At 54.3% G+C, this 26,387-nt stretch overlaps 1 protein-coding gene across 5 annotated transcripts in view; it reads left to right on the top strand.

The window, feature by feature from the left end:
• The first annotated feature begins 768 nt into the window (after positions 1-768).
• The window catches only part of AGRN (agrin), a 122,618-nt gene continuing 96,999 nt past the window's right edge, over positions 769-26,387 (top strand). For 4 of the 5 annotated variants that reach the window (XM_075773023.1, XM_075773021.1, XM_075773024.1 and 1 more), the window contains exons 1-2: positions 769-1,094; positions 9,429-9,690. In XM_075773023.1, the coding sequence (XP_075629138.1) occupies positions 903-1,094; positions 9,429-9,690 (454 nt within the window). In that variant the 5' untranslated portion in view covers positions 769-902. The remainder of the gene's footprint in view (positions 1,095-9,428; positions 9,691-26,387) is intronic. The other variant, XM_075773019.1, reaches the window with a different exon arrangement.

Here is a 26,387-nt window from a genome sequence, read left to right as displayed (position 1 = left end):
GGACCCGTGGGAGCTCTGCACAGCAGGGCCAGCCCGCCTGCCCGGCCCTCAGTTTCCCCGTAGGTAAAACGGGAGCAGCCCCGGCGGCAGCCCCCCCTGCCAAGGCCAAGGGTGAGCTGGGGGCGGGCAGGGAGGGATGCGGGGGAGCGCCGGGACCCGACCCCCTCCTGCAGCTGCACCGCGCCCCCGGAGCTGCACACGGGGCGGCGGAGCGGGGCTCTCCACGGCCGCTACCCACGGCTGCGGGGCCGAGGCGGGGGGGAGCCCGGCATCCCCGGGGGTGCGGGGTCCAGGGTGGGGGACCCCGGGACGGGGCCGGAGGGGGGGGGGGGCGCAGCCCACCAGCTGCCGCGCAGGGGGGGGCGGGCGGCGGAGCCGGCTGCAGCTCGGCAGCGGTCCCTACACCTTTAAAAGTCTCCTCACGTTGGCGCGCTGATTATCCATTAACCTGATGCGAGCTCCCTTTCCTGGGGGTGGCGTCCTCGGCAGCGCTGCAATAAGAGCCGGCAGCAGGGCCGGCTGCCTCCCCCCCCTCTCCCCTACCCCCGCTCCCTCCTTATCAGCAATTCAGATTGCATGCAAATCTGCGGGCTTTCTTACAGGGGCAAGGCAGAGAGGACCGAGCGCTTCTCCTCGGCTTCGGGGGAGAGATATCTCCTCCTCCTCCTCCTCCTCTTGGGATTTTCTTCCTTCTCCCCTCCCCTGCTCTCCCCTCCCCTCCCTCCCTCTCTCTCTCTTTCTTTCTTTCCTCCTTTTCACCTCCTCGAACAAAAGTAGCCCTTCTCTCTGCGCCAGCCCTGCCTGCGAGCGGGGCCGCTTTGTCTTACCCGCGCCGTCGGGGGTGCCCGGGGCTGGGAGCGGGCCTGGCCGGGCCGGGCCGAGCCTCCGCGGCCGCCCGGGCTATGGGGGGGCGAGCGGCGGGTGCCCGGGCGCTGCTGGCGCTGCTGGGGCTGGCGCTGGCGTTGGGCGGCGGCGGGGCGACGTGCCCCGAGCGGGAGCTGGAACGGCGGGAGGAAGAGGCCAACGTGGTGCTCACGGGCACGGTGGAGGAGATCATGAACGTGGACCCCGTGCACCACACCTACTCCTGCAAGGTAAGGTGAGGGGCGGGGGGGCCCCCGCAGGGAAACTTTCGGCCCCGAACAGGCGCCTTTCTCAGGCGGGAGCATGTGGTTTTTATTGTATGCGCTGGAGCTTTGGTGTGTAATTATGTATTTTTAGACTGCGGAGACTCTCCTCGCTAGAGCTCCCACAGCTGTGTCGGGGGGAATCTCTCAAGGTTGCTTTTTATGGGCATTTCTCTCCTTTCCGTGATGCGGAGCTGGCTCCCAACTTTCTCCGTGGCGGGGTTTACGCTGCCGGAGAAGGTGTTCGGACCCGCTTGCTGGCTTTGCTTTAGCAGCATCTTGAGTTCCTCTAGTTCAAGCTGTTGTTTAACTACGAATCTGGCCTCTGGCTATGTTTTTTTTTCTTTTTTTTTTTTTTTCCTCCCCCCTAAGCTGAGAGACGGTGAAGTAGCGAGCAACCTGAAATACCATCCGCCTGGTTGTCAGAAAACGTGCTGCATGGCTTAACCCTTCCCGGGGCAGGAACCTAGCTTGTGAGGACATGCTGCTACATTGCCTTTTCCTCTTGTCCCCCCATCCCCTCTTCTGCCCATCCTTTAAAAGTACTGCGGTTCCTGCCTGTGGTTAGTGCCGAGCAGGGCCTGGGGTGATGCGCAGCAGTGCGTTGGTGGGAGAGGTCTGCCGGTGCAGAGGAAGGTTAACTTTACACCATGGCATCGCCCTCCGTTCTGGAGCATCTCTCAGCCCAGTTAAACCAGTTGAACGGCTTCTCTCTGCCCAGCTGGTGCCCACTGCTTCGTGCTTGCTCCCAGTGCTCTGCCCCTTCCAATACCGCTCGGTACAATCTGTACCCTGCTCTTGTAAATTAGATCACAGACCCTCCAGGCTAGCGCAGAGACCGTATGTTTGCAAAGTGTCTGGCACATCCTGGGTGCTATGTAGAAAACTAATAAGCTGCCACGAGCAGCCGGTGTCCTGCGGCAGCTTGGGGCACATATGGCTGAATGGATGCGGGCCACCTGACGCTGGGGCAAGGGTTGCCATGCAAGTAGGCAGGAGGTGGGCCAGTGAAGCTAGTGACGAGGCAGAAATGCTCGTCTAAGAAACGGGTCTCTTTCCTCCCACTGCAGACACGCAGCAAGGTGTCTGGCTAGCGTAAAATCCAGGCTTCATCTTGCTGCATCAGAGTAAGACTCTGGGCCGGGAAAACAGTTTTGTCTGTCCTCCTGTGATGGTGAAACTGCTTGCTCAGCAGCTCTGCCTTTGAAAGGGTGCAATCAAGTCAAAGTAAGAGCAGCTAGGGAGCAACGTGTGGGGAGGAACCTGGTCTGCAGGTGGTGGCTTTATTTGAAACACGGTTTGCATTGCTCAGCTTGGGAAGAGGGTCTCTTGCCTTTCCCTGAGCCATCCCAAGCAATGCTGTGGAGAAGGCTTGTGCTACTTACTCCGGAGTTAACTGTAGGATTTTGCTTCTGCCGATTACTAGAGTCATAACAGCACCTGAAGGCCAGAACCTGCTCCCAAGACACCCTTCCAGCCCTAGAGTCCTGTAAAAGAAAGTGAAAGGAGAAAAACCTTCTCTCCTACCCTGGATGGAAGTGCCCATCCCATCTCATTGTGGCAGTGCTGCCGGCTCTCCCGGTTATGATGTGACATTCAGTAATTTTCTTAGAACAGTTGCTCTTCAATGCCTTTATCTAAAAGTGTTTTCTATGTAATTTTTAATGGTGTGTTCATGTTTGCAGGAAAAAAAGCTTTGAAATGGGACTTGGGGTGTCTTAAGGACCTGAAAGCAAATAAATCTCTCCTCACTGTGGCTGAGCAGGGTGTAAGGCTCATGACTTGTAAATGCGTAACTTTGCAGCAGCCGTTGGCCTGTTTCACTCCAAGATCTCTCAAGGTATCGAAATTGCTGTGGATTCTGCTGATGCTGGATTGCAGGGTCAGACATACTTGCGGTTTGGTTTGTTTTTTTTACTGAGCACCTAGATTCCAAAAGGGCAGTTTGGGCGTTAAACCTGACCGCCGGCTCCCGCTGTCCTCGCACCCACCCTGGTGCCCTGTGAAGCTGGAGAGAGCCGAGGTGCAGAAGGGGTCTTGCTGGTTAGCTCGTGAGAAAACACATGTCCGCTTCCTCACTGTCATACTCCAGTAACTGTTCCTTGGGCCCTGGGGCTACCTCCAAATACCAGGGTTATCGCTTGTCGGGCTCTTTATCTGAAGAGGAAAGGCAAGGGCCAAGTGTGTGGTAGGAGTTCCCTAGAGCCCACACCCAAAATAGTGTTATTGGTGCTGGGTGGTCTGCGAGGGAGCAGGCGTGTGAATAGCTGTGAGTGCTGCCTTAGCGTATTGTTCTTCCTAGTTAAACTCTAAACCCTCCCAGCTGAAGCCTTTGATAGATGAAGATAAGCACATTACAAAATGTGAAGAAATGTGAAGTTAATGTTAGATAAACACCCTTAAATAGCTACAACCCATTCATTTGCTGCTAGAGGAGATGAATAATAAGGAAGAGCCGGTTGACAGAAGTCCCAAAATTGAGAGTGGCTGATGTGCCGCTTTACCCGGGGATTTGACGTGGGAAAAGGGGCACCGTGCTTCCTCCTGACTGCAGCCCTGGGCTCACTCCTCTTCCCAAGCTTGCGGTGCTGCTGTTCATCCTATTTACAGCCTGTGCCTTGGCATTGTCCCTTCCCGCTTTTGCGTCCTCTGATGTGCCTTGTTCTGGTCTGACCTGATATTTATGAAGAGAGCTCCTATTTATAGGACAAATGTAGGTTCTATATGTGCTATAGGAAGTGTTGAAAAGGATGTGGATCCTGTTCCAAACAATAGAGCCCGTATTTTGGGGGTAACGGCGGCTGTTCTCCAGCTGGGGTTGGACGTGGAAGTTGCTGGGGGCGGTGGGTTCGGTGCTGTGCTAGCTCCTGGGGAAAGGGCAGCTGGCTTCTGCCAAGGAAAGGCACAGAGAATGACAAGCAAGGGGAGAGGGATGATGTGTGGTCAGGAGGGAAGGATTTGGCAGAGCCGCTTGTGAAGCTGCAAGCGGAGCTGATGCTAGCCAGTACCCTTCATCTTTAAGAACTGCCAAAATCTAGTGGTGACCCTTTTTACTTCTGCCCAGAGTGACAGCTCTCTTCCCAAGGAGACCGTGTTTAACTTCTCATCTTTCTTTGTAAGACCAAGGCTGGCATTTTTCAAAGCATCTTCCTGGCAGGAATTTGCTAGCGCTGCATGTGCCCATACAGGTGGTCCCATTCTCTACTGTGGGATGGACCCTCCCCCATGGCATATTAGAAAATCCTTTTAGTTTCTGGCTTTGTACTGCACTTAAAATACACCCTTACAAGGATCTGCCTAAATAAAGTCTTTGCTGTTCTTACTCAGCCTCCCTGTAGCTGCCAGGAGTCTTGTAAAACAGTCTTAATCCAGTGTTTTATGTGCTCGCTGGCAAAAGAGTGAGTGAGTCTGCTATAGGGAAAGGACCTCTTGGAACTAGGTTCCAGCCTAATTTTTTCTCTCTCCCTTTTCTTCTCCAATCCTTGATGTAGCAGGTGAGTCACCAGTGACAGAGTCTTAATTGTGTGTGATGATGAATGGGATGCCCTACAGGTAATTGCTTGGTCTTTGGTGCCTTCACATCCATTCATTAGAGAGGATAAGGGTGGGGAGAAAGCTGGTGGACTCTGATGTTGCTGGTGAATGCTGTGGCCTGGCTCTGAGGTGTATGACTAGAACAGCCATGCTAATTAACTCAAATTACCATCTGCTTCAGAAGAGGGGGTAGGCTTTAGCCGTTCTTCCCCTGTAGACCTAGCTGTGAAAATGCCCGACTGCTACCTTTCAGCGCAAGCCTCGGGCTGTGCTCTCTGTCTGCCTCCTGCATTTTTTTTTTTTTCCCCCTTTTGTCTCCTTTGTGTTCCTGGGTTTTTGCCCTGGTTGCTTGTGCACCTCACCTCGTTGCAGCGAGTGCCTGCCCTGCGGGCTGCAGGCTGCTGCCGAAGGAAGAGGAGGTGGGGCTGGTGGGGCTGCGGGAAGGTGTCTTAACTTGACTGTGCGGAGAAGCACAACCACAGGGAGCTGTGCTGCTGTGAAATGCTGGAGAAACAGCTGGTCCCGGGTGGGGAAGCAGGAGGTTTGCATTAGCTCAGGCTTGCACTAAAGCTGTGCAAGCTGTGCTCCTTACACCCTGCTTCCTCGGCTCACCTGAGGTGCCACGTTCGCAGGTGGCCCCAGACTGGGCTCTTTGAAGGGGGCTGCCTGGTGTGGCACCACCTGCGCGTGGTGGAGCAGATGTCTCTGTGTCAATACCGGGATTCCTGCAAGATCAGAGAGGAGGAAAGCTGCCTGTCACAGCTACCCTTCCTTGCCATCTGAAGCTCCCTCTGTTTGCTGGTTGACTGCCATCTCTCTCCAGAAAAGAGCTCGTGCCGACGGCGCTGTGTACAGACTTCTTCTCGGGCTGAAATAGGCTGCGCAAATGGCTTTGAAGGCATTGCTTTCGCAGCCTCTCTTCTTACCCCTGCCCAGCAGCTTGGACTTGGACTGCGCGGGCAGCCATAGCATATAAGTTATGCTTGTCCCGCATATAAGTTATTGCTTGTCCTTTGGTTGCTGTGGCATTGCTTAGCCCTGGCCCAAGGGGAACTGACTCCCTTCACGCTGGAAGACAAATGAGTGTGAGAGCACGTGGGTACGATGTCTGTAGCGAACCTCTCCGTGTCTGGGGGCAGCTGAGGCATGTGCAGCTTCCGAAGAGGAGCCGTCATGGTGGTGTGTGTTTATACCTGGGCTGGTTTTTGATCTCAGGTATGCAGGAGAACAGGGTTCGCCTCAGTAATATGCAGTGACTGCTGTTGGGATCACAGGACCTGCTGGGCTGGGTGGGAGGTGAGACCCATCAAGTCCAGAGTCCTTCTCCAAGGCAGGCAAATATTACACCTTCAGGAGAAGGTGTGAGAAGTAGGAGGATCTGAGAATGCAAGATTCTCCTAAACTTCCTTTTTAACCTTCAGTTGCACCTGTAGAGTACATAACACTAAATTCATTCCCTTTTGCTGCTTGACAGGTGAATTTTGTGCTGAGCAGGAGTGTCACGCCCCAGCCTGCTTGCTCCTGTGGCGGTGGGAATGGTCCCGATCCCTTGTCCCAGCACCTGTAGGTGTCTATGCCGAGTTGTGACAGGGACAGCGGGAGTTCAGCTCAAGATTGTTGTGGACCTTGATCAGGACTGAGATAGCACTGCGTTCACAGCCCTGAAATTCTGGAATTAGGGCTTCAAAAACTTACAAGATTGATTAAAGGTCATGAGACTTGCATTTCCCCCTAGCCTCCAATGTGTTTTTACCCTCTTATTTGAACTTTGCAGTGTCACATCTTTGTACGTGTCTTCTGTAGTCACTGGGTAAATGGGATGGAGATACTTGGCAAAGAGTAAGAGTCTGTCCGAATGGCCTCAAAGAAGCCCATAGGAGAACACGATGCACTTGAAGGGCTTTGCAGGGCAGAGGCCAGTGAGCTGCAGTTGCAGATAACTGTAAAAATGGTTCGTTCTGGAGTGGGATAATGTCTGCTCTGTGCTTTCCTCCTCAACTGTAACAAGTTCCCCACCACAACCCCTATGTCAAGCACAGAAGCTGTAGTGTGAACAGCTGTCTGCCTCCCTGCCATCCCCGGTGTCCCCCAAGGTCTGGAAAGACCTGTCTGCCCACGTGCCTGTGAGCATCCTTTCTCTGTCCCTTGCATTCCCTTCAGAATTGCACTCTTAAAGTACGTACGTGCCTGTTTCGGAGAGGGGATCAAGAGCCCCCTTATCTCTGAGCCACCACCTCCCTGACTGCTTCGGTGCTTGGCACGGTGTGCTGAAGTGCTCTTTGGGCGGTGAAGACAGCTGGAGAATGCAGGTGACTGGGCACTCAGGCTGCGGGAGGAGGGGAGATGCTGGCAGAGAGCGTGATAAAGCACGCTCTGAGCACGCCGGGCCAGGGATGCCTGTGGTCACAGTAATACCCATGCACTACAGCAGCCACCCTTGCTCCAAGCTGAAACCTCAGGCAGCATTCTGATGAGCTGTTCCTATTACATGCAACTCGCAGACTCGGGTCTGGGTCACGTTTGTCCTGCAACAGGACTGCAGCAGCAGCGGGAGGATTTCTACCCTATCGGGAGTGGATGGGGACATGTCTCCGGTGTCCCATGTGCACTAAAGATTCATTTTAGGGCCGCTTCTTCCCTCCTGTGCGGATGTTTCTTTTGGGCAGTTTGAGCGGAGAGCGTTGGCTTGCAGTGGTGTGCACATCTCGCCTTTTTTGGGCAGGGGGATGAGCCAGCACTGAGGTCCAGGCACTGCTCTAGAACCGCTGGCAGCGGGAGGAGGGAGAGCAGGGCTAACTCTTGTGGCCAGGACTTATTTTTCTTCCTGAAGTTTGGATGAGTAAAGGGAAATGGGCTCCAAAATCCTCCGTGTATTTTAGCAAATCTAGTCTGCTAACGCAAAGGTTTTCCTTAGTCATTTATGGGAACATAAGTGCCTTTGACATTTCTACATGGAGTGTTATCTGCTCTGCCTTTCATCTTCCCGAGGTACCAGTGCCTTGTCAGAGCCAGAAGATTCCCTTCTTTCATTCACCCAACCCACCTGCCTCCTCCTGCCCCTGTTTTAAGGCTCCTGTGCCCTGTTCAGAGCCTCCCCCGTGGATGGACAGTGCTCTCTTTAGCTGTGCACCCTTCCCTGGTTGGTGGCTTCCACCCATTTAATGGCCCCTTCAAAGGCTTTTTTTTATTTGGGAGTGTTTTCTTCTCCCTTGATACATTTCACTGCTGAGATTTTGTTGTGAGTCAGGATGTCTCTGGGAGAACTGTACCAGCTGGAGTCTGTCACCTTGAATGATGCTGCCTGGGAGAAGAAGGGGGATTTCTCTGACAAGGCTGAGACTTATGTGCTGCACTCAACAGGGCTTCAGTCATGTCCCTGACCCTGTGGCCGGTGTCTGCAGATGATGGGGTCACAGCTCCTGTGCATGGGAAGGGTCAGTGGCGAGTGAGTTGGATCTCATTTCTGTCCAAGCGTCTAGTCCAGCAGTGGATCTCCAGCTATGAATTTGAATTCTTTATTAGTAATGGGCAGGAATGGGTCAGTTCTCAAAATTTTTTTTAATAAATTATTCTCCTGGTTGAGTGTCTGCCAGCCTCCCCTGGCTAAGTGCAGTGTCCCTTGTTGGAGAACAGCGTTCCCTGCCATAGCCAGTCATGCGGCAACAGAAATGACTGTTGTGGGCATAAAGGCTAGAACAGTATCAGAGGGGAACTGTTGATTAGCTCATCCTCTGCCTTACTGGTTACGTACCAGGAGATGCTTCTCCTTCTGCCAGGGAAACTCTTGGGCACCTTTCCTGGTCTGAGTTGCTGTACTGCAGAGGCTGCCGGGTTTGCTCACCCCTTCTCCCACCCCACCTCTGCCCCTGCCTGGCCGCTGCTGCTCCTCTGTCCCATGGGAGCCCCCACCCTGCTGGTCCTGCTGGGCTCTGGACGTGGTCTGTGCCTGCTGGTGGCCCTCACGTGTTTGCTGAGAAGGGGCAGCTTATCTTGAGCCATTGTTCTTGCCCGAACAAAGGAAAGGGGCATGGTTACCCTCCGCCAGCCCCGGGATCTTTTGTGCCAGGGGCTTGCTGGGTGTTTGCGCTTGGGGTGGGGTGAGCTGTCCTGGGGTTGGTGATGAGAGGAGAGGAGGGAGAGGGCGGTTTTGGTTCATGTGTCCCTGTGGGTAGAGTGAGCCTTCAGGGAGGTGAGTCAAGGCGGCTCGTCCTAGGGTTTGGTGCAGGGCAGCTCTTCATCGGGCCGCTTGGAGCCTCTAACAGCAGCGGCTGGGCTGGCGGCGCGCTTGGCTTTGGCTTGGCCTGGAGCCTGCTGCCAGGGGAGGAGAGGTGGGAAGAGGAACGTGAATCCTGTGTCTCGGCACCGAAGGCAGTGTGTCCCGTGCAAAGAGGAGATGCGTGCGGGGGGACGAGGTATCTGTCCCTTGCTGGGGAGCCGGTGTGGCTGAGGGGCCACTGGCGACACGAGACCTGTTCCCCCTTTGCTCCCCGTGAGGCTGCGTGGGGAAGGGGCCAGGAGCGCCACGTACCTGGGATGGAGAGTTGGGTGCAGCTTTGGCAGAAGACTAGTACGTGCTTTAGTCTTTGCCCACCCATTTTGTGCTTTTAGAGGGATGGCTAATGAAATTAGCTCTGCTGGAAGGCTTTGCCAGCCTGCACTGCTCCTGTGCCTCTTGTGACAACATGATAAAAATGAACCGGGCCAGAAGGTGCCGATTGTCTGTGGCTGTGAAATGATCTCACGTGCTCTTTCTCCCTCTTGTTCAAGGTGAGAGTCTGGCGTTACCTGAAAGGCAAAGACATCGTCACTCATGAGATCCTCTTGGATGGCGGGAACAAGGTGGTTATCGGTGGCTTCGGGGACCCATTAATCTGCGACAACCAAGTCTCGACTGGGGACACACGGATTTTCTTCGTCAACCCAGCCCCGCAGTACATGTGGCCAGCACACCGCAATGAGCTGATGCTGAACTCCAGCCTCATGCGGATAACGCTGCGCAACCTGGAGGAGGTGGAGCACTGCGTGGAAGGTGAGGCTGGAGCATGGGTGCCTGGCTTTCCCAGGATGGGTGCTCTGAGCGTGCAGGCTCGGTTGGTCACCTTGTGCTCTTAGCTTGTAAATGATTGATCAGTAAACGATCCCGCTGGTGATGAGGCGGATCAATCCTGCTGTTCTGCATGGGTCTGCGGTAGAGTCATACTGCTCTGTGGACTCACTTGTCACGGGGACAGTGCCTGGCATCGACCTTGTTGTCAAAGGCAGTGGTTGCAACCAAGGTACAGCCAAGCAAAGTTATTTTATGTTATTTTTGCTCTGGATTTGATGCAGGTTCTCAGTCCCCTCTGTAATGAGTCCAATGTGGTTGGGAGCATCCCCACTGCAAGTCCTGTCCTAACACAAGTGTGTGGCAGGCACTTACCAGGGAATTTAGACTTTTCACACCTGAATTAGATTTTCTTGTAGGTTCAGAGCTAATAACTTAATGGGTTAATCCTGTGGTGAAGGTGTGGAGATGTGCCTCTCTGGAGAGAATTGATCTTTCTTCTAGCTGTTGCCCAATCACCTTGAAAACAGACTTCTGTAATAACCCATTTGCGGGTTTCTCTTCCCCCTTTGTGCTTGCCCTGTGTTCCAGCCAGAGCTTTAAGCTCATGGGGAAATGTGGTGCCCCAAAAGCCCTTTGCTGGGGTCTGAGTAAGTCCTGAGAGCTGATGAGTAAACAAGGGAAGGAATGCAGGAATTCTGCACAGACAACAAATAAACATGCGGACTGGCTCCCTCCTCCCCTTGGATGTGCAGAGGAGAGGCCATAACCCCTTTTTCCAGCTGTGAATGCTGACAGAGGTAAATGACCGAACTCTCGGTCTGGGAGGCTGGGAGGGAGCTGGTTCAGCACAGTGGCTCACAAGAGGCACCCGTCTCGAGTGGCTTTTGCAAGAGGGAGGGACACTGGAGGTTTTCTGCCTATGTGTATATATATATATATATATATATGTATCCTGCATTGCACTTGAAAGGTGTGTGTCCTGCTCCATCCTTGCACCTAGTGGAGAGGGAGGGAGGAGAAAGTGTGTGTGTGGTGGGTTTTGTTAAACCTGAGCAAACACTTGGAAGAATTCTGGCTTCACCTAGTTTGCTGTGTTCTTTGGCACGCTCATTTTGCACACACTGGATGTGAGCTGGGGTGGCTGAGCTAGGTGGTTCCCACTTGGGGTGAAGGATGTTGTCCCTTAAGGCCCTTGAGAGATGATGAGAGATCTAGTTTTCCTCCTAATACTATAGATTCAATGTAGAATTTATCATCGGGACCCATTCCTGCTTTTGGCTTTGGTGGGGGAAAATTCAAAATTGCGTTGCATTGGTGTAATGCTCGTTACAGCCCCTGCTGCGTTTGGGGGAGCTGGGACCTGCTGCAGGCAGGGACACATCCTACCCATGGACAGCTTTTCTTGCAGAGGCCTGGGGTGGTGATGGGACTGTCGTACCCGGTGTGCTATACCTTGCAGCTATACCGGTGTCCTTGGCCCAGGAGGGGAGAGGTGTGAAGTGCCTGTGTGCACCAAGCTGTAGGTGCACGTGCCTGTCTATAAGCGTGTCCTCTGAAGCGGTACCATAGGAAGGATTTGTTTGGTGTTGCTCCCGTGCTGTTGTGCAAGGGACTTGAGGGTGCCAAAGCTGGGCATGTCTAAACTCTCTCTTTACTGTGTGCTTGAATTGCAGGTCCATACAGTTATAGGCGGGTTTATCTTTCCTCCCTGTTACGTTAACCTTTCCTGATGCCAGGTAGCCGATGATTCTTTCTGGGACTCCCCTCTTCTCTGAAGATCTCTTGCTGCATGGCTTGTTTCCTTTAACTCATTCGGCCCCTCTTCCTGCCGGCTCCCCAGGATGCTGTTGGCATGCAGAGACAGGGTCAGCCTGGCTGGTGTGGGGGCTGGAAACCAGCCTGCAGACAGCTCGCCCTGTGCGGTGGACCCGACTTCTCCAAACTGGTGGAGACCTGTCCAGACTGTGTTGCCTGAGAAATGACAAAAACAAGGCAACCTTGAGTTACTAATATCTTGGGTAGGTCAGAAAGTGTTGCTTGAGGGCGAGGCAGTAATTTGTATTTTGGCAGCTGTTTCACTTGCCTCGATAAATCCGCCTGCCTTGTCATATCCAGTGGACTTGCTTTTCTAATTCCCGCATCTTGGAAGCCTGGTGATTGCGCGAGTATCCTTTATGCTGGGTGCTAGCAGGTTTGCTGTAGAGAGCATGCAACAAATTGACTCTCAAACCCGTGGCTTCCCTTGAGGTCTACCCAAAGCTCAGACCTCTCCTGAGGTCTGTGAAAGTCCCTTTCAGCTCGCCCAGCGCAGCTGCCCTGCTCTCTTCTGGGAGGCGATGCAAAACCAGCCATGAGAACCTGCTCCTGCCACCCTGGGAACCATTTCTGAGCTCCAAGTCTGAGAGTTTAGCTCCAGGACTTGTTTCCCATCAGCTCCCCACAGGAGGGTTCAAAGCAAAGCTGCCCAGAACACTGCTCTTTGCTGCACTTTGAGTTTAAAAACAAACCTTTGAGTGCTTTTGTGGAAAGAATTGGAAGAATGGTGGCAGCTGAGTGGAAAAACATGCATGTTTTGAGTATCTTCATCTCCTGTTGCTCCAGCCTGGAAAAATCCTAGACATCAAAATCTTTCCTGTCGAAGAGGGAAGTTCAAACCAGGGCATCTCTGTGAAACAGCTCAGGTTAGACTAACAGTGTGTTTTGATTACACTTAATTGTCAAAATGCTTTGAGCAGCTGTAGTCAAAATGCAAGACTTCAGCTTAACTCTGCAAACTGGCTCAGCACTGAGGGTACCTGGAGGGAAGTTTTTTGGTGCTAAATGGCAGAGGAGCATCTCTGGGGCTTGTGCAAGAGGCTGGGACACAGGCTCGGACCGGGTCCCTGGGTGAAGGAGGGTGTTTGCTCTGGCCCCTCTGGGGGGGATGCATGGAAAGGGGCCAGCCTGAGCGGCACACAGTGCTGCATAGTACCAGCAGTGGCTTTCCCCTTGTTCTTAAAGACATCTGGATGAGGCTTCCTGGGGAAAGAATTAGCCTGACAAGCCACAGCCTTGCTGTATTTGTGCCTTGAATGCTGGTTCTGCATGGAGAGGGCTGGAGTCAGCGTGCAGGTGTTAGAGCTTCCCAAGGCACACGACCAGCAGGCTCCGTGCTAGGTGCAGGGCTTTCCTCTCCTTGCTCTCCCCTGACACCACCATCAAGCACGCTCTTCTGGAGTTCAACAGCTGACTAATCCCCGAGAGATCTTTCCCCTGTGTGTGTGTGTCTCATATTTCACTTTGATCACAACTGCACTTGAAGAAAATCAAGATTTTATTTTTTGTGTATGGTGTGGGAGGGGCTGTGTGTTGACTCCATACTGAGCTGTCTGGGTGGAAGGAAGTTCAGATTAAACCTTTGTTAGGGCCTTGGTTAATGAGAACCCAGAGCTCCTTTTAAATAGTGCCTTGCTTGTGGCATGATTTGCATTAATGCTGGTGCAGTTGCCCCAGCTGAGACTGCTTTGCTGGCTTCGGAGATGTGCGTGGACTTTGAACCTCCTGGGAAAAGCCATATACGTTGGCTTTATAAATACAGTGCATAGTGAAGCCTGGTAGCATTGGGTGCAGTAAGCACATGCCGTTGTGTGAGAAGGTTACAACTGGTGGCTTGGGACCCTCGTCCCAGAGCAGCATGTCCAACAGACCTTCAAGGAACTCTTGCTTTAACTAGTGCAGTGTCACCTCAGCTTCTCAGGTAGTGCGGAGGGGGTTGTTAAGCCTTTTGGTAAGGACAGATCTGCCTGTCTTGGGGACAGCGCATGGGCGATACTCTGCCTCCCCGATGGGAATTATTCTAGCAGTGAGAGCAAGGCTGAGAACTGACCCTCTCTGTGCACATGCAGCAGCCATCCCAAACCCTTTCTGGACTACCCGCTAGCATCCCAGGCTGCTGACAGCGGTTGTGGCCACCGCTGCGCTTGTGCTTCCACGGCGTTTGGCGGCTTCTCAGCCGCCTCCTCCAGCCCTGCTCCCTTGGGGTAGGCAGCGAGGCGAGTGTGTGTTGTGCTGGCGTGGTCACCCTTGGGTGCTGTGTGTCACCCTGCCTAGGAACTGGAGGGGGCTGACGTGGTGTCTCGGGGCGCTGCCATGAGGCTAGTGTGCAGGCTTTTGAAGCTCTTTTCCATATAGATGCCCATAATAAAGCTAGCTACTCTGGCTTGCGTTCAACGCACGGTGTGCCGCAGATGCTCCATATGTTTAAAGTTGTCACTTAGTTCTTACTGAAATTCTGATTCTAGCCAGTCCAGAACTCTCCTCTGACTTTTCATCTCTGTGGCAACCCTATTAATTACTCCTGTGGAAGAATTGCATCCAATCCTGCAGCCTCAGTTCTCCCATGTGTTTAGCCAGGGAGATAACTTGGTTTTTCTCTTTCCCTCTTCGATGTCTTCCTCCTGCGATGTGCGTTCGCTGTGTGCCTCTCGTGCCAGGTTCTCTCCAGCTCTGTAGACATCCCCTGTGCTCCCAGCACCCTCCTGCTTCTCGCTGCTTTGGGGCAGCTGGGTGAGTCCCAGGGATGCAGCTGAGGGAAGGTGAAACGCCCTAACTGGATGTTGCAGGCAGTGCAGGGGCTGGGAGGGAAGTCGGGGTGAAGCCTGCCCATCCTCGGGGCCTCATGCCTTCACTGGGCGGGGGGGATCGTCCGCAGGTCCTGGGCGCTGCGGGCCGCAGCCGAGGCACGGGGTGCATCCCTGCTGCACGCCAGCCTGCAGGGATCCACCTGGGGTGCCTGGAGGGATGCGGGAACTGCCAGGGCTGAGGCTCAGCTCTTGAGGGTGAGCTCCTGTCTAAGGGTAGCCCCAAGCTTCCTCCACTTTGCTCTGCACTGGTTTCTGGTCGACTTGGGAACAGGACTGCTTTGAAAGCATCTCCCTTTAAGTTACACTGTCCATTCCGTTTTGTCTTCTGCCTGTTCACTTTTATTCTGTCCTCTCTTTCTTTTTAGGTCTCTGCCTCCGTAGAACTGAGACGTTTTGTTCTTGTAAACCAGCCCATGAAAAATTTTCTTTTCAGGCTCCTTACAGAGACTGTAAGGCATGCACAGTAGGCTCCTCTCAGCAAGGAAATTGCTGGCATGGGTTTGTGTTAGGTGATTTGGGCTGTGGTCACTTCCCATGCTCTGGTCTCTCTGCAGCTCTTCTCCACCCCTGCAACTATTTCTTTTTAATCTATCCCTGGCATTTATTGTGCTTCAGAACAGGCGAGGGAGGGGGCTGGAAGAGGGTTAGTGTGTGGGTTTCTTCTTAAATAAGGTTTTGATTTTTTTTTTTCCTTCCCGCCTCTTCTTGGCTCTATTTTGAATTGAAGATAATGAGAACAGCATCAACACCTCCATCTCAGGAGGGTGAGAGAGTTAGCCAGCAGCTGTAAAATGTAGTAAACTGAGAGGAGAGAATCCACCACTGGACAATCCTGGGGGTCCCTTCCTGCCTCCCTGTCTGGGGGCTGGGGCAGCGCAGGCACGGCGGGCAGCTCGGCTGGGGCTGGAGCAGATTACCTCTTCGGGGCTGCCCCATCAGCCTGGCACGGGGGAGAGCAGGGACTTCCTTGTGGGAGAGGTGCTGGTGGTTCAGGGGTGCATGGAGCCAGGTACGATGGCTGATGCTGCAGAAGCCAGCCTGCCCGGTCCGCAGCGCTGGACCGGTGTTTGCAGGGTGAACTCTCGCTGCTAGCGTGGGGGGCCCTGTGCGTGGGCCAAGCATAAGGGTCTGTTTCCTCCCTCCCTGGCGTGGTAGTAATGCAAAACATCCCATGGGTTTGTGGCAGTAGCTAAGAGAGTCGATTTGTTTAGCAAATTCCTATGGAATTTTAATCTGGTGTGGGAGGCTACTGGTCTGGGAAGGCTCCTTTGGCCCCGCTTCCCACTCTGGCACATCCTGCTGCATTTCTCTGCGGGATCAGCTAGGGCTTCTTGGTCAGCAGCACAGGAGCGTATCTCTTGGTGGTGCTGGCTGTGCAGTTATGAGAAGTGCTGGGCCCTGCCCATGTGCTCTTGGTTCTGCTTTTCCTTGGTTTGCTCCTCTAATAACTTGGAGGGGGACCGTGGCTTGCTGCCTGCTGTGCTGCTGCTGAACTGCTGGGTACTAACTGGTGCTGGTCTGGGGCTGGTACATCCCCTCCTGGCTGGTGGGAACGCGCAGGAAAGCCGCATCCTCCCCGTTTCATCCTTTTTGTACAGACATGGGGTAGAAGAGGAGGGTGGAGAAGGGAAGGAACAGGGGAGTGGGAAAGGTGCTGTGAGTCCCCATAGGGGACCAGTCTGAAACATTTCTGTGTCCCACTCTCGGTCCCTGCAGCCGTCTTTGAGTGCTTCCTGCTGCAGGATGCTTGCACAGCATCAGCCTTGCTCAGGGGACTTGGCAAGAGCTGTGTTGCAGTGCTCCCAGGCTGGGGGTTGCTGCAGGGAGCTCCTCCATGGGCAGGCGTGCTGGTGGTGGTGCTGGGGGCTGTGTGCATGAAAGGAAATCCCCCTGCGGGGACGGCTGCTCCCCCGGGGTGGCTGGGAGTGGGTGAGTGGAGTGACACTTCCGACTGGCAGGCATCACTGTTCCTGTTGACAGGATGGGCTCTGAATCTCTCCTCCGAGCATCTCCCCATCCTGCAGCCAGCATGTAAAATGGGGAGCTGTGTGCATCCTTCCCTCCTCCAGCTGGATGAAAGGTCGGGAGCCCGTACCGTACCTGGGAGCCTGTACCGTACCTGGGCCCATGCCGCTTTAGCTCGTGCGCTGGAAGTCAGCCCTGCTGATGCTGCAGGCTGCAAAGTCAGGCTTTGCAAGGCAGCCTGTGCTGCATGAGCCTTTACACTGACTGTTGCTTTGGGTCAACAGGCCATAAATCTTTAACAAAAGGTGTTGCCATGCTGTAACTGCTCCTGTTCAAACCTTCCCCGTCATTCATTTCCCTGTCTGCTCCGTATCTCTTTGCACAGCATCAAACATGGGAGGGAGCAGTCAGCCCTGTCACACTGTGTGTGCTGGAAGTGTAAATTAAGTGTACAGGCGTGGCTGCTTGCAGAATGCAGCCAGTGACGTGTGTGACGTGTGTGTGACGTGTCTGATCAGCAGGTCGAGGGAGGGGATTCTCCCCCTCTACTCCGTTCTCGTGACACCCCACATGCAGTGCTGCGTCCAGCTCGGGGGTCCCCAGGACAAGAAGGACATGGAGCTCTGGGTTGAGTCCAGAGGAGGCCACAGAGATGATCCGAGGGCTGGAGCACCTCTGCTATGGAGACAGGCTGAGAGAGTTGAGGTTGCTCAGCCTGGAGAAGAGAAGGCTCTGGGGAGACCTTAGAGCCCCTTCCAGTCCCTGCAGGGGCTCCAGGAAAGCTGGAGAGGGGCTGGTGACAAAGGCAGGGAGTGACAGGCCAAGGGGAATGGCCTGAAGCTGCAGGAGGGGAGATGGAGATGGGATGGGAGGCAGAAATCCTTCCCTGTGAGGGTGCTGAGGCCCTGGAACAGGGTGCCCCGAGAAGCTGTGGCTGCCCCTGGCTCCCTGGCAGTGTTCAAGGCCAGGTTGGATGGGGCTTTGGGCAACCTGGGCTAGTGGAGGGTGTCCCTGCCCATGGCAGGGGTGGCACTGGATGGGCTGGGAGGTCCCTTCCCACCCAACCCAGTCTGGGTTTCTATCTAGATTGATTTAATGCTGTAACCAATTTGCAGCCACCTAGGCCTGAGTGGCCCTGCCTTTCTGGCAGGGACAGAACTGGGCTCACTCTCTGCTGCAAATTGCCAGCTCCTGCTGCTCAAGGTGGGCAGAGCTCTCCCTTTGGTACACCCAGGGCTTGCGCTGCTTGTCTCGGGCTCTCTCTGGCCAAGAGCCGTGGCATACGGGCGCGCAGGTCAGCCCAGGTACCCACAGCAGCTGTCCCAGCAGAAGGGATGTGAGGGAAATGGCTCAGTACCCATCTGGTTTCCAAAGGGAGCCCGGGAGCTGGGCTCTGCTGGCGGGGAGGACAGAGCTGACCTGCCCCAGCCTTCGGGCTGTCCGGAGCCGGGGTGATGGGCAGCACCGGGCTGGCCAGCCTTTGCCCACGACTGGCCAGCCTTTGCCCCTGAGCTCCACGGGGCTCTGCCCGTCAGAGCTGTCAGGCGCCTGCCGGAACTGCCGGTACCCGCCTGGGCTTGTTCCACGCTAATCCTTACCCAGGAGTGGGACTTTGGTCTGTTTATCTTATTAAACACTCTGCAAAGGTCCCGCATTCCTTTGGGATGACTTCCAGGAGCAGGAGTGCTCTTTGATGTGCTGTGTGGCTGGGCAGGGGACAGAGCGGGACTGGATGGATAGCCTCCGCTCCCTGATGGGCCCTGGCTTGGAGGAGGTGAATGGTGCTCTGCAAGCTGCTCACTCCTTACAAAAGCCATCCTAGCAGTGCCTCTTTCTTTTTTTCCTTGAGAAACTGCTTCTCTTCCTGCATTTTCAGCTCCCTGGAATCACTTTCTTTGATTAACAAAGGAAATGGGACTCTAGTGCTTTCAATAATTCATACCCAATTTGGCTAATTTCAGTCTGGCTGCGGCACAGACTACAAAGTGAATAACAACGTGTGAGGTTTCAAACCACTTTTTCTTATTCGCTTCTAATTTTTTCTCCCCTGGCTCTTCCTGTGTCCAGCAGCCACATCAGTCTCTGTTAATCTTACTAAACCGCGGCAAGCCGAGCAGCTCCATCCCCAGTCCCGCCTCAAGCCCACGTGAATTGCTCATCTTCCTAAGCTTGCACTCTCCCACCCAGTGTCTCACCCGCTTTCTCTTGTTGCTTGGTTGGTTTATGAATGACTTCCATCACCTTTGCAACTCCTGTACCTCGACCATATCCCGACCCTATTAATTCCCCTTGCTTCCTTAGGTCCGTATTGCAGCTTCACCTGAAAGCTGCTTTGTCCGGTTGGTAAATGCGCTGCCGGTTTGTGTTGCCACCGACACAGCTGCTTTGTCCCATCGCAGAGGTAGTGCCAGGCAGCAGAGATCTCGTGGATCATGCAGAAGACTGCTGGTAAAAAGTCTTTTGCAGCAAAAATTGCCGTAACGGTGTCTGTTACCTTTGTCTTTAAGCAGCTGGCAGAGTAGGAGCTATGGCTGGTGTTTGCCTGGCGTGATGCAGAGGGGGTTTTGCGTGTGTCATTCGTAGAGTAGCGAGGCAGTGGTGTTTTTCTCCTCAAGCTGAGGCCACATGGATTTAGCTGGATTTCTTGGATTTAGTGGATTTCTGCCCCAAAACAGGATTGACACTCCTACTCACTGTTTATAGACTAGAGTTGCTCCTCACAGCTGGGCTTTCCATGTAGCCCCACTCTGTAGCTTGCTTATTCTACTATCTCATCTTGGGCTGCCTCCTTGGGAGAAGGAAGAAAGCAGGTTAAAATGGCTCTGCTGCCCCTCTCCAGATTCAGGAGACAAACCTTAACATCTTCCATGACTGACTGCCTCTTCCTATCCCACTTTTTCCCCTGCGTAGTCGTGGATGTTGGAAGAGAACTGCACACTCCCAGAGGATGTTGTGTCATCTTGATGGGCTGTAAGTGCATCTTCTGTCTAATATTAGACCACTGCGCGCTCTGTCTTGCAGAGATGCTAATTAGCTGAAGTGAACTGGAGGACTGGCTGTGCCTCAGCATCTTTGATTTGTGGGTGATACTCAGTTAAAACAAGGGGAACAGAAAAAGGCTGAGGGAGCTTTTGCTGATCTCTGCACTTCTAAGTGCATTGCCTCTCTTCCAATATTTAGTTCTCAGTTCTGTGTTTCAGGTGAGCAGGGCCAGACCAGCACGGAGACTGGCTCGCAGCTCTCTTTAGACACACAGCAGTGCTTTGGGTTGGAACTGGTCTCATCCAGACTGCTTCTCCTGGGGAGAGAGGGGAATGCAGAGGCTCTGAATCCGTTGGGTGAAGTGGTTATCTTTCCTTTAAGGGCTTTAAAGCAATTTGCCCGTGTTAACAAGCCATTTAACTCCCCTAGGTTCTATCTGCATTTCTGCAGACTGAGACAGGTATGGTAAGTAAGCAGCAATATGGTCCCAGTTTGCAGCAGCAGTCTGTGACCAAGCAGGGAATGGGACCCAGGGGTCCTCCCTTGGTGGGCTGCTCATGGCTGCCAGCAGTAGGAGGAGAAGGCTCAGGATAACTGTGATCACCCACCTGCATCTCGATTCTGAACAGATGGGGCAGACACTTGATGCTGCAGCCAGAATCCCAGAGCTTTACAGCTAGATAGCCAGGCTGTTGGCACCTAAAATGGGAGGAGAGCTGATGATGGGAGATCTCCCTTGAGGGGCTGTGGGGGATCCTCACTGCCATAGCACTGAGTCACTGGGGGCTCTTTCCTGTTGTTTGTGGATTCCCTTGGACTTCCCAGCTATGCATTCCCCTGGATGCGCCGGCTATGTCGATGTGCTTTGAGTTTCTTCCTGCTGGCTTTTCCTTCAGCCTTCCAGGCTGCCCACAAGACCTTATCAGCCTGTTCCTGACTCCATCTGCAGCAACAGGAGCACAGGGCTGCTGTGAGTGCCGCACGCTGATCGTGCACGCGTGCACTGCCAGACATGCTCTTGGATGTTAGACCTTGGCTCTTCTTTTCTCTGCCTGTGTAATATCCTGGTGTCCCTGCTGTAAGCGAATAGAAGAGGCATTGAAATTGGACTTCCTCGGCCCTTTAGCTAAGGAGAGCATGGCTAGAGCTAGTTCCTGTCTTCCTTATAGCATAAATGCCACCAATGCAAATTATCCATTCCTCTGAAATATAGCTGCAGCCTGGAAGGACAGCTTGGGCTGCAGACCCCAAAGACTGGGAGGGATGCTCAGAGTTTGTTTGTAGCCACTGTTGTGCGTGCGCTGCGTGGTGCTGAACAAAAGCCCCCATCTGAGGTTAAATTAATGTTCTGAGAACTAGTCTTGAAACTTCTTCCCAGCCTCTTGTGCGGTGGCAGTGTTTGCAGGTGGAGGATTGCGGCCAAAGCCTTTAGCCTGGCAGGGGGCACATTAACTCCTACCAGAACAGAAATTGCCAGATGCTCAGCTTTGGTAACCAAAGGGTTGAGTAAGTTGTGAGATTCCAGCACTCGTAGTGCTTCTGAACCCCCAAACTGCAGAAGAGGGGCTCGCCTTGGCCTCGTCCCTTGGGCAGTGTTTCCCACAGGTACCAGCGGAGGCTGAGCGAGAAACCTCTGGGGAGGGAAGGCAGTGCCTGTGTGGTGCGAGGGGTGCATCTCGCACCCCCAGGAGCAGCGGGAGCCGGTGGGCAGGGGTGGTTTTGGACCCCTTCCTTAGGGTTTCTCCATCCTGGAGGCCATTTCCCTGTCCCTCCATGCAGCCAGCCTGGGAGAGAGGCACTTCCCTGGGCTTGGCTGGGCACTGCCTGCCGGTACCAGCCCTCCCCCTTGCACCTTTCTGCCGATAAACCTTAATCCACTCTTGCGCTAACGGGCAGCGGCAGGGCGCACAGCCAGGGGCGGCATTCCAGGCATAGCTCAGCCAGGTAGGCTGGCAGGAGCAGCCCTGCTCGGCAGGATCTGCGGAGCGCGGTGTAGGAGGAGCAGCCTGCCTGCAGGAAAGAGGTGCTGTGGGGAGCGAAGTGTTCCCAGCTGTGCTGGGGCGATGGCCCAGTGACAGTGCTGGCACTGGGTGCCCGGGGGTGCAGGCAGGGGTGGCATCCTTCCCCGGTGTGGGTGGGGTGGTCTCTTGTTGCTGATCCGCTCTTCTGTGGGACCCTGCGACGTTAAGCTGTGCCGCCTTCTTGGTGGCTGTCCTGGTAGAAGAGGGCACGCGCTGATTTTTTTTTTTTTAGATGTTAGTACAGCAGTTGCTGGGGAAAACCCAGTGCCTGGCATGATGCAGCAGACCAGAAGGGTCCTTGCTTTGAACTGAGGACCAATCCTGTAACTCCTGGGTGGCAGCGTTTGAAAGGGACACCAGTGGGACAGGAGCTGGAGAGGGCTGGCTCTGTGCCCCTGCCTAGCTGTGCTGTCCGATGCTGTGGTCCGGTTACAGCCCGGGCAAGCGTTTGGGCAGTCTGCTCTTCCCTGTGTGCCTTCCCAGAGGGAATGGCTCCTCCACTGCCGTGTTTTGTATAACTGGAATCCTCGTCAGTATTTTCAGCGGCATTTTTATCATGGTGGCCAAGGAGCATTTTTCTCCTACAGGAGGTGCAGGATTGTACTGTGGCTCCATCTCTTTTTGCCAGGGGATTTGTTCAGGCTGATCCTTTTTCTGCCACTTCTCATTCTGTTGGTACCTGAAAACTTTACTACTGAACAGATCTGTTAAGGCTATGGGGTCAGAACTGAGTTCTCTCCCTCAGTTAATTACCCAAGCAAATCCTTTTGGCTGGGATGTGGGAGCCATCTGTATGGCTTGGGATTGTTGAGAGCTTGGCCGGGGACAAGCTGTAGCTTCATTTGGGACAGTTGTCCTCTTGGGGAGTCAGCCTTTGAGAAAACAGGTTCTTTGTCTGTTTTATTTGTCCATCTCCTGCTTACAGCCAGTTTCTCTCTCAGCTTTCCTTGTTACACTGGGCTGTCTGTTTATGTAGTGATAAAATCCCTGAGCAAATTGTTTTAACTGATGCTGTTTATCTAAGAGATAAACTAGGATCAGTGGAAGCTCCTGGCAGTTGCATGGGGAAACTGTCATGAGGAGCCGTTTGAGCTCCGTCTAGGTGAGCCCTTGTGCTGCTTTCACCACGATTGCTGCCTTAAACTTTTCCCAGAGTGAGGGGCACAGGCACCAAGACTTGCAGAAATCCTCTATTTCTTGCTGCCTTTGTCTTGACTGGAATACCAGTGCAGCAGAGGCACGCTGATGGATGCAGGGCTTTGGGAGAGAGGTGTTTGCTGGGCGCAGTGACCATGGGCTGTGTCTCTCAAGTGACCCGCAGCCCCATACCCACCCCAGAATGCTGTCCCCCCATCCCTGCTTCTCTGCAGGGAACAACCTGTTCTTCAGTTTTAATGGATCATGAAAGCCTAAGGGCTTTCCTCAGTAGTGCCAAGTAAGCTGTAAAACAAAGCTCAGATAGTTCTTACAGGGCGTCTCTGCGGCAAGCAGGGCATCAGCTGAGAATTTGAAAGTCTTGGAGGATGTATAACTAAGTGGATTAGATAAAAGGTGGATTTAGGTGTTGGGGAAGCTTCAGGCCCAGCATGTGTGCAACTCTGCATGTTTTCTGTGACCGGCTGCTCTGATCGTGGGGTCCTGCAGCCAGACGTGGAGCCGGGTGCTGGAGCTGCTGTTGTCTATCAGCCCTCTGCTCCAGGGGTGGCTGGCGCTTCCTCAGATAAGTAGCCAGGTCACTTGTGGCTTTGTTTAATAGATGTGCTGAGGAGCAAGCTCTTCCGTGCGGGAAGCGTTTCCCACCCTCCGCACGTTTCCCTGCCCCCACAGCCGCTGCATTCCTGGGCAGTGAGGTTGCCTGCAAACAATGGCATGGAGATGGATGGATGCGTGTCCCTATACGGTGACGGGTGACGTAACCCTGGTGAGGGAGAGACCCCCTTCTCCGTAGGTTACCCTTTGTCTCTGGCAGCTCTTTGGGGTGTGTTTCCTTGCCTTTGGTTAAGGGTCCATCTTGGGTGCCAAATTTCTGGATCCCCAACAAGCTTGGGAAGGGGGAGGGAAATCTCTGGTCGCTCCGTATGGCTTCTTGCCCCCGTGTCTGGGGATACCAAGTGCACGGTGCCTTCTGCCTGCTGCTACAGGCCAAGGGAGGAGGGAGCCGTGGGGCTGGACTTGGGCCACCCGCTTTGCTGTGTCACTGGCAGGTCCCAGGTTTGGTGGCTCTGGGCACAAGGGTGCATGGCAGGGAGAGAGGAAAGGTCCTGACAGAGGTTGCCAACTCTGGGGGCTTCTAGCCTTGCCTTCAAAGAGTAACGTCCCCATCTCCTAAACACCGCGCATCGCCCCTGGTTCTGTGCACCGCTGTGGGCATGTCTCAGCGGGACCGGGCAGCCCACAGCTCTGCCCACGCAGGCGCAGGGACCTCTTGGCTTGGGGCAGGCTTCCACTTCGAGAGGTCGGTGTGAAGGAGATCAGTGTATAGGAGATCAATTTTCTCCTGATAAAGATGGGAGGGGTGGAGGAACTAGGCAGCAGGCTCAAAGAAAGGCCACTTTGACATGGAGATGAGTTAAACTAAGGAATTTGTTGTCAATGGATGGTGAAAGAGCCAGAAATATTAAGGGGCTGAAAAAGGATTAGGCAAAATCGCGATGGGTGGGTCAGTCAGTTATTTGGCAATTGTGTAAGTTAAGCCAGTTCTGGCTGAGGAAGTCCCTGAAGAGCTGATGTCCGGATGATGGAATGATACAGGGTATAGGCAAGCTTGCTCGGTCCTTGCTTGGCTTTGGCACTCTTCTGTTAAAAGATCCGCTACCAGCAGCGGTCAAGAGGATACGAACCAGAGGGATGGTTGGTCCTGCCGCAGCGACCTCTCATTCTAGTCTCACCTACAGCACCATCACCGTAAGGCTCCCAGACAGGAGTTGCCAAGGCTGCAGTGCTGTAACCCCGGTCCTTTTGGGGTGCCCCGGTGTGCCCCAGCCTGTGAGGAGCGGGGAGGCTGCACCCCTGCCTGTGTGTGCTTGCTCGGGCGCTCTCTGTTTGCAGGGCGGGCGCGTGGCTTCCTCAGCGCAAGGCTGGGCAGGTCCTTGTGCTGCAAAAACTTGCCTAAGAAGCTGCCTCTTTCTCCAGTCCCCTCCTGGCCTGTTTTCCCTTCAGCTGTGCCTGTCCTCCCCTGCGCTGCTGGCCCAGCAGGCTGCAGATTTCGGGGTGCGTGATCGCTTGGCCACGTGGGCCATGGGTGGTGCTCCATCTGCAGCATACCTCTGCGTGCTCTGCTCCACGTTGCAGGTTGGGAGGAAGGAAAGGGGATGCAGCAGCATCTCAGTGAGTCCCATTTGAGCTTGTGTCCTCGCTTGTGGTCGCGGTGCCCAGACAAGGGTGGCAATGCTGGCAGAAGAGTCCCGCTCCATTCCCGTCTCTGGGGGAACTTGGGCAAGATGAGGAGATGAGGTTGAACCTCTTCTGTCTCCCTCTGCAGTGCGCAGAAAGGACCAATCTCTATCACACTGACTTTCCAGAGCTGGAAGGGTCAGTGCTCTGCACCCCAGCTGGAAGGATTTGGCTTGAGGACCCTTAAATATGTACGAAGATACATCTCCTTCTCCAGCCTTTTTTCCCCTTCCCGTGCCCAAGACTGCTCTCCCTGCCGGCGTGCATGTGCTCTGTTTGCGTAACCTGTTCTGGCATGTGCCCTGGTCAGGTGGATTACACGCGGCAGAGCTCTGCCAGCCTGGAATGCCAGCTATGCATCCCCTGAGCGCCCCTGGATGCGGAGGCAGACACCAGCTTGTAAGGATGCTGGTAGCTTCCCCGCAGCACTGGCGCCTCTCGGAGAGAATTTGGGCAATGCCGGAGCTTGTCAAAGGATGGGAGAGGCGAAGGCTGAGGAGGCAGCAGCTCTGCGGGGCTGGGGAAGGCTCCCAGCTGAAGAGCAGTGCTGGTGCGGAGCTGGGTCTGGCGGTTAGGGCGTGAGGCTGCTGGAAAGCAGCTGGCATCCCTGCCTGGCTGGGGGCTTCTTGTGTGGACTTGCTTGGGTGCTGCAAGGCTGGGAGCTATTCCTCTCCTTCCACGGGAGGTGTGGGGAGCTGGAGCGGGAGTTGCAGAGTGCCTGCGGAGCTCCAGCAAGGAAAGGCAGCCCTGCCCTGGGATGGCTGGGGAAACTGGGGGCAAGCCGTGCTGGGGAGGAGTTGGGCTCTGCCTTCCCGTGGCGGCTGCTGCTGGCATAGCAGCTCGTGCCTCAGGAGTAGAAGCGTGATGTCCTGTGTGCACATGCTTCCCACAGAGTTCCCCTTCCCTCCCTCGTCGGTTGTTGTTCACGTAAAAAAGGTTTTAATCTCTTTATGGAGAGAACTGCTGGTTATTTTTCCACTGACACCCAGGCGGGACTGCGCCAGGCACAGCAGCGCACTGTTCCCCGCAGGAAGCTGAGGGTGAACCTTCTAATCCTGTAGAAAAAGTAATTTTCCATTTGAGCCAATGCTGAGCTAGTCTGCAAATCCATGTTCTTTCAGTGCCTGCCCCAGAGCAGCGGGTTCCTGGCTCTTGTGTGGTACCAGGGGTGTAGTGGGCAGGAGGCAGCTAATTCCTGTGATGTTCTCATAGGCAGTGCAGTTATTCTTAGAGGGCTGGGCAAATCCTACAATATTACCAGAGTTCCTGCCGTCCTGTTGCCAGGGTTTGTTAGTTACCCCTAGGGACCGAGGCATATATTTAGCTCTCGGAACAAGCCCTGTTTAGCTTGGTGGAATAGTATGGTTGGAGATAGTTTCCTTGGAGGACAGTCTTGGAGGATGCTGAAGGAGTACCCTGTGCCCCTAGAGGTATTTCTCACGTAAAGCAGAATTCTGATCTATTTGGTCAGGTCTCCCACTCGTGGCTGTGCTCTGCTGCTTCGACCCAATCTTTTGGGTTAGGTGGTTCAAGCGCTCACCTTTGCTTCTGGGCTGTGCTGTTGCTCAAGGCAGAAGAATTGCAAGGTCCAAATCAGTTGGCTATCTGAAGCTGAACTCAGGTGTTCGCTTGTTCCCAGACTTGTCCCTGTTGGCACACAAAACCTGAGGTTATGAGGTTATTCACTGGCACTCGC

The sequence above is a fragment of the Balearica regulorum genome, chromosome 21 (assembly GCF_011004875.1).
Source record: "Balearica regulorum gibbericeps isolate bBalReg1 chromosome 21, bBalReg1.pri, whole genome shotgun sequence".
NCBI classification, from domain to species: Eukaryota; Metazoa; Chordata; class Aves; order Gruiformes; family Gruidae; genus Balearica; species Balearica regulorum.
Note: the sequence above shows the minus strand (reverse complement) of the source record. Positions and strands in the feature narration are given on the sequence as shown.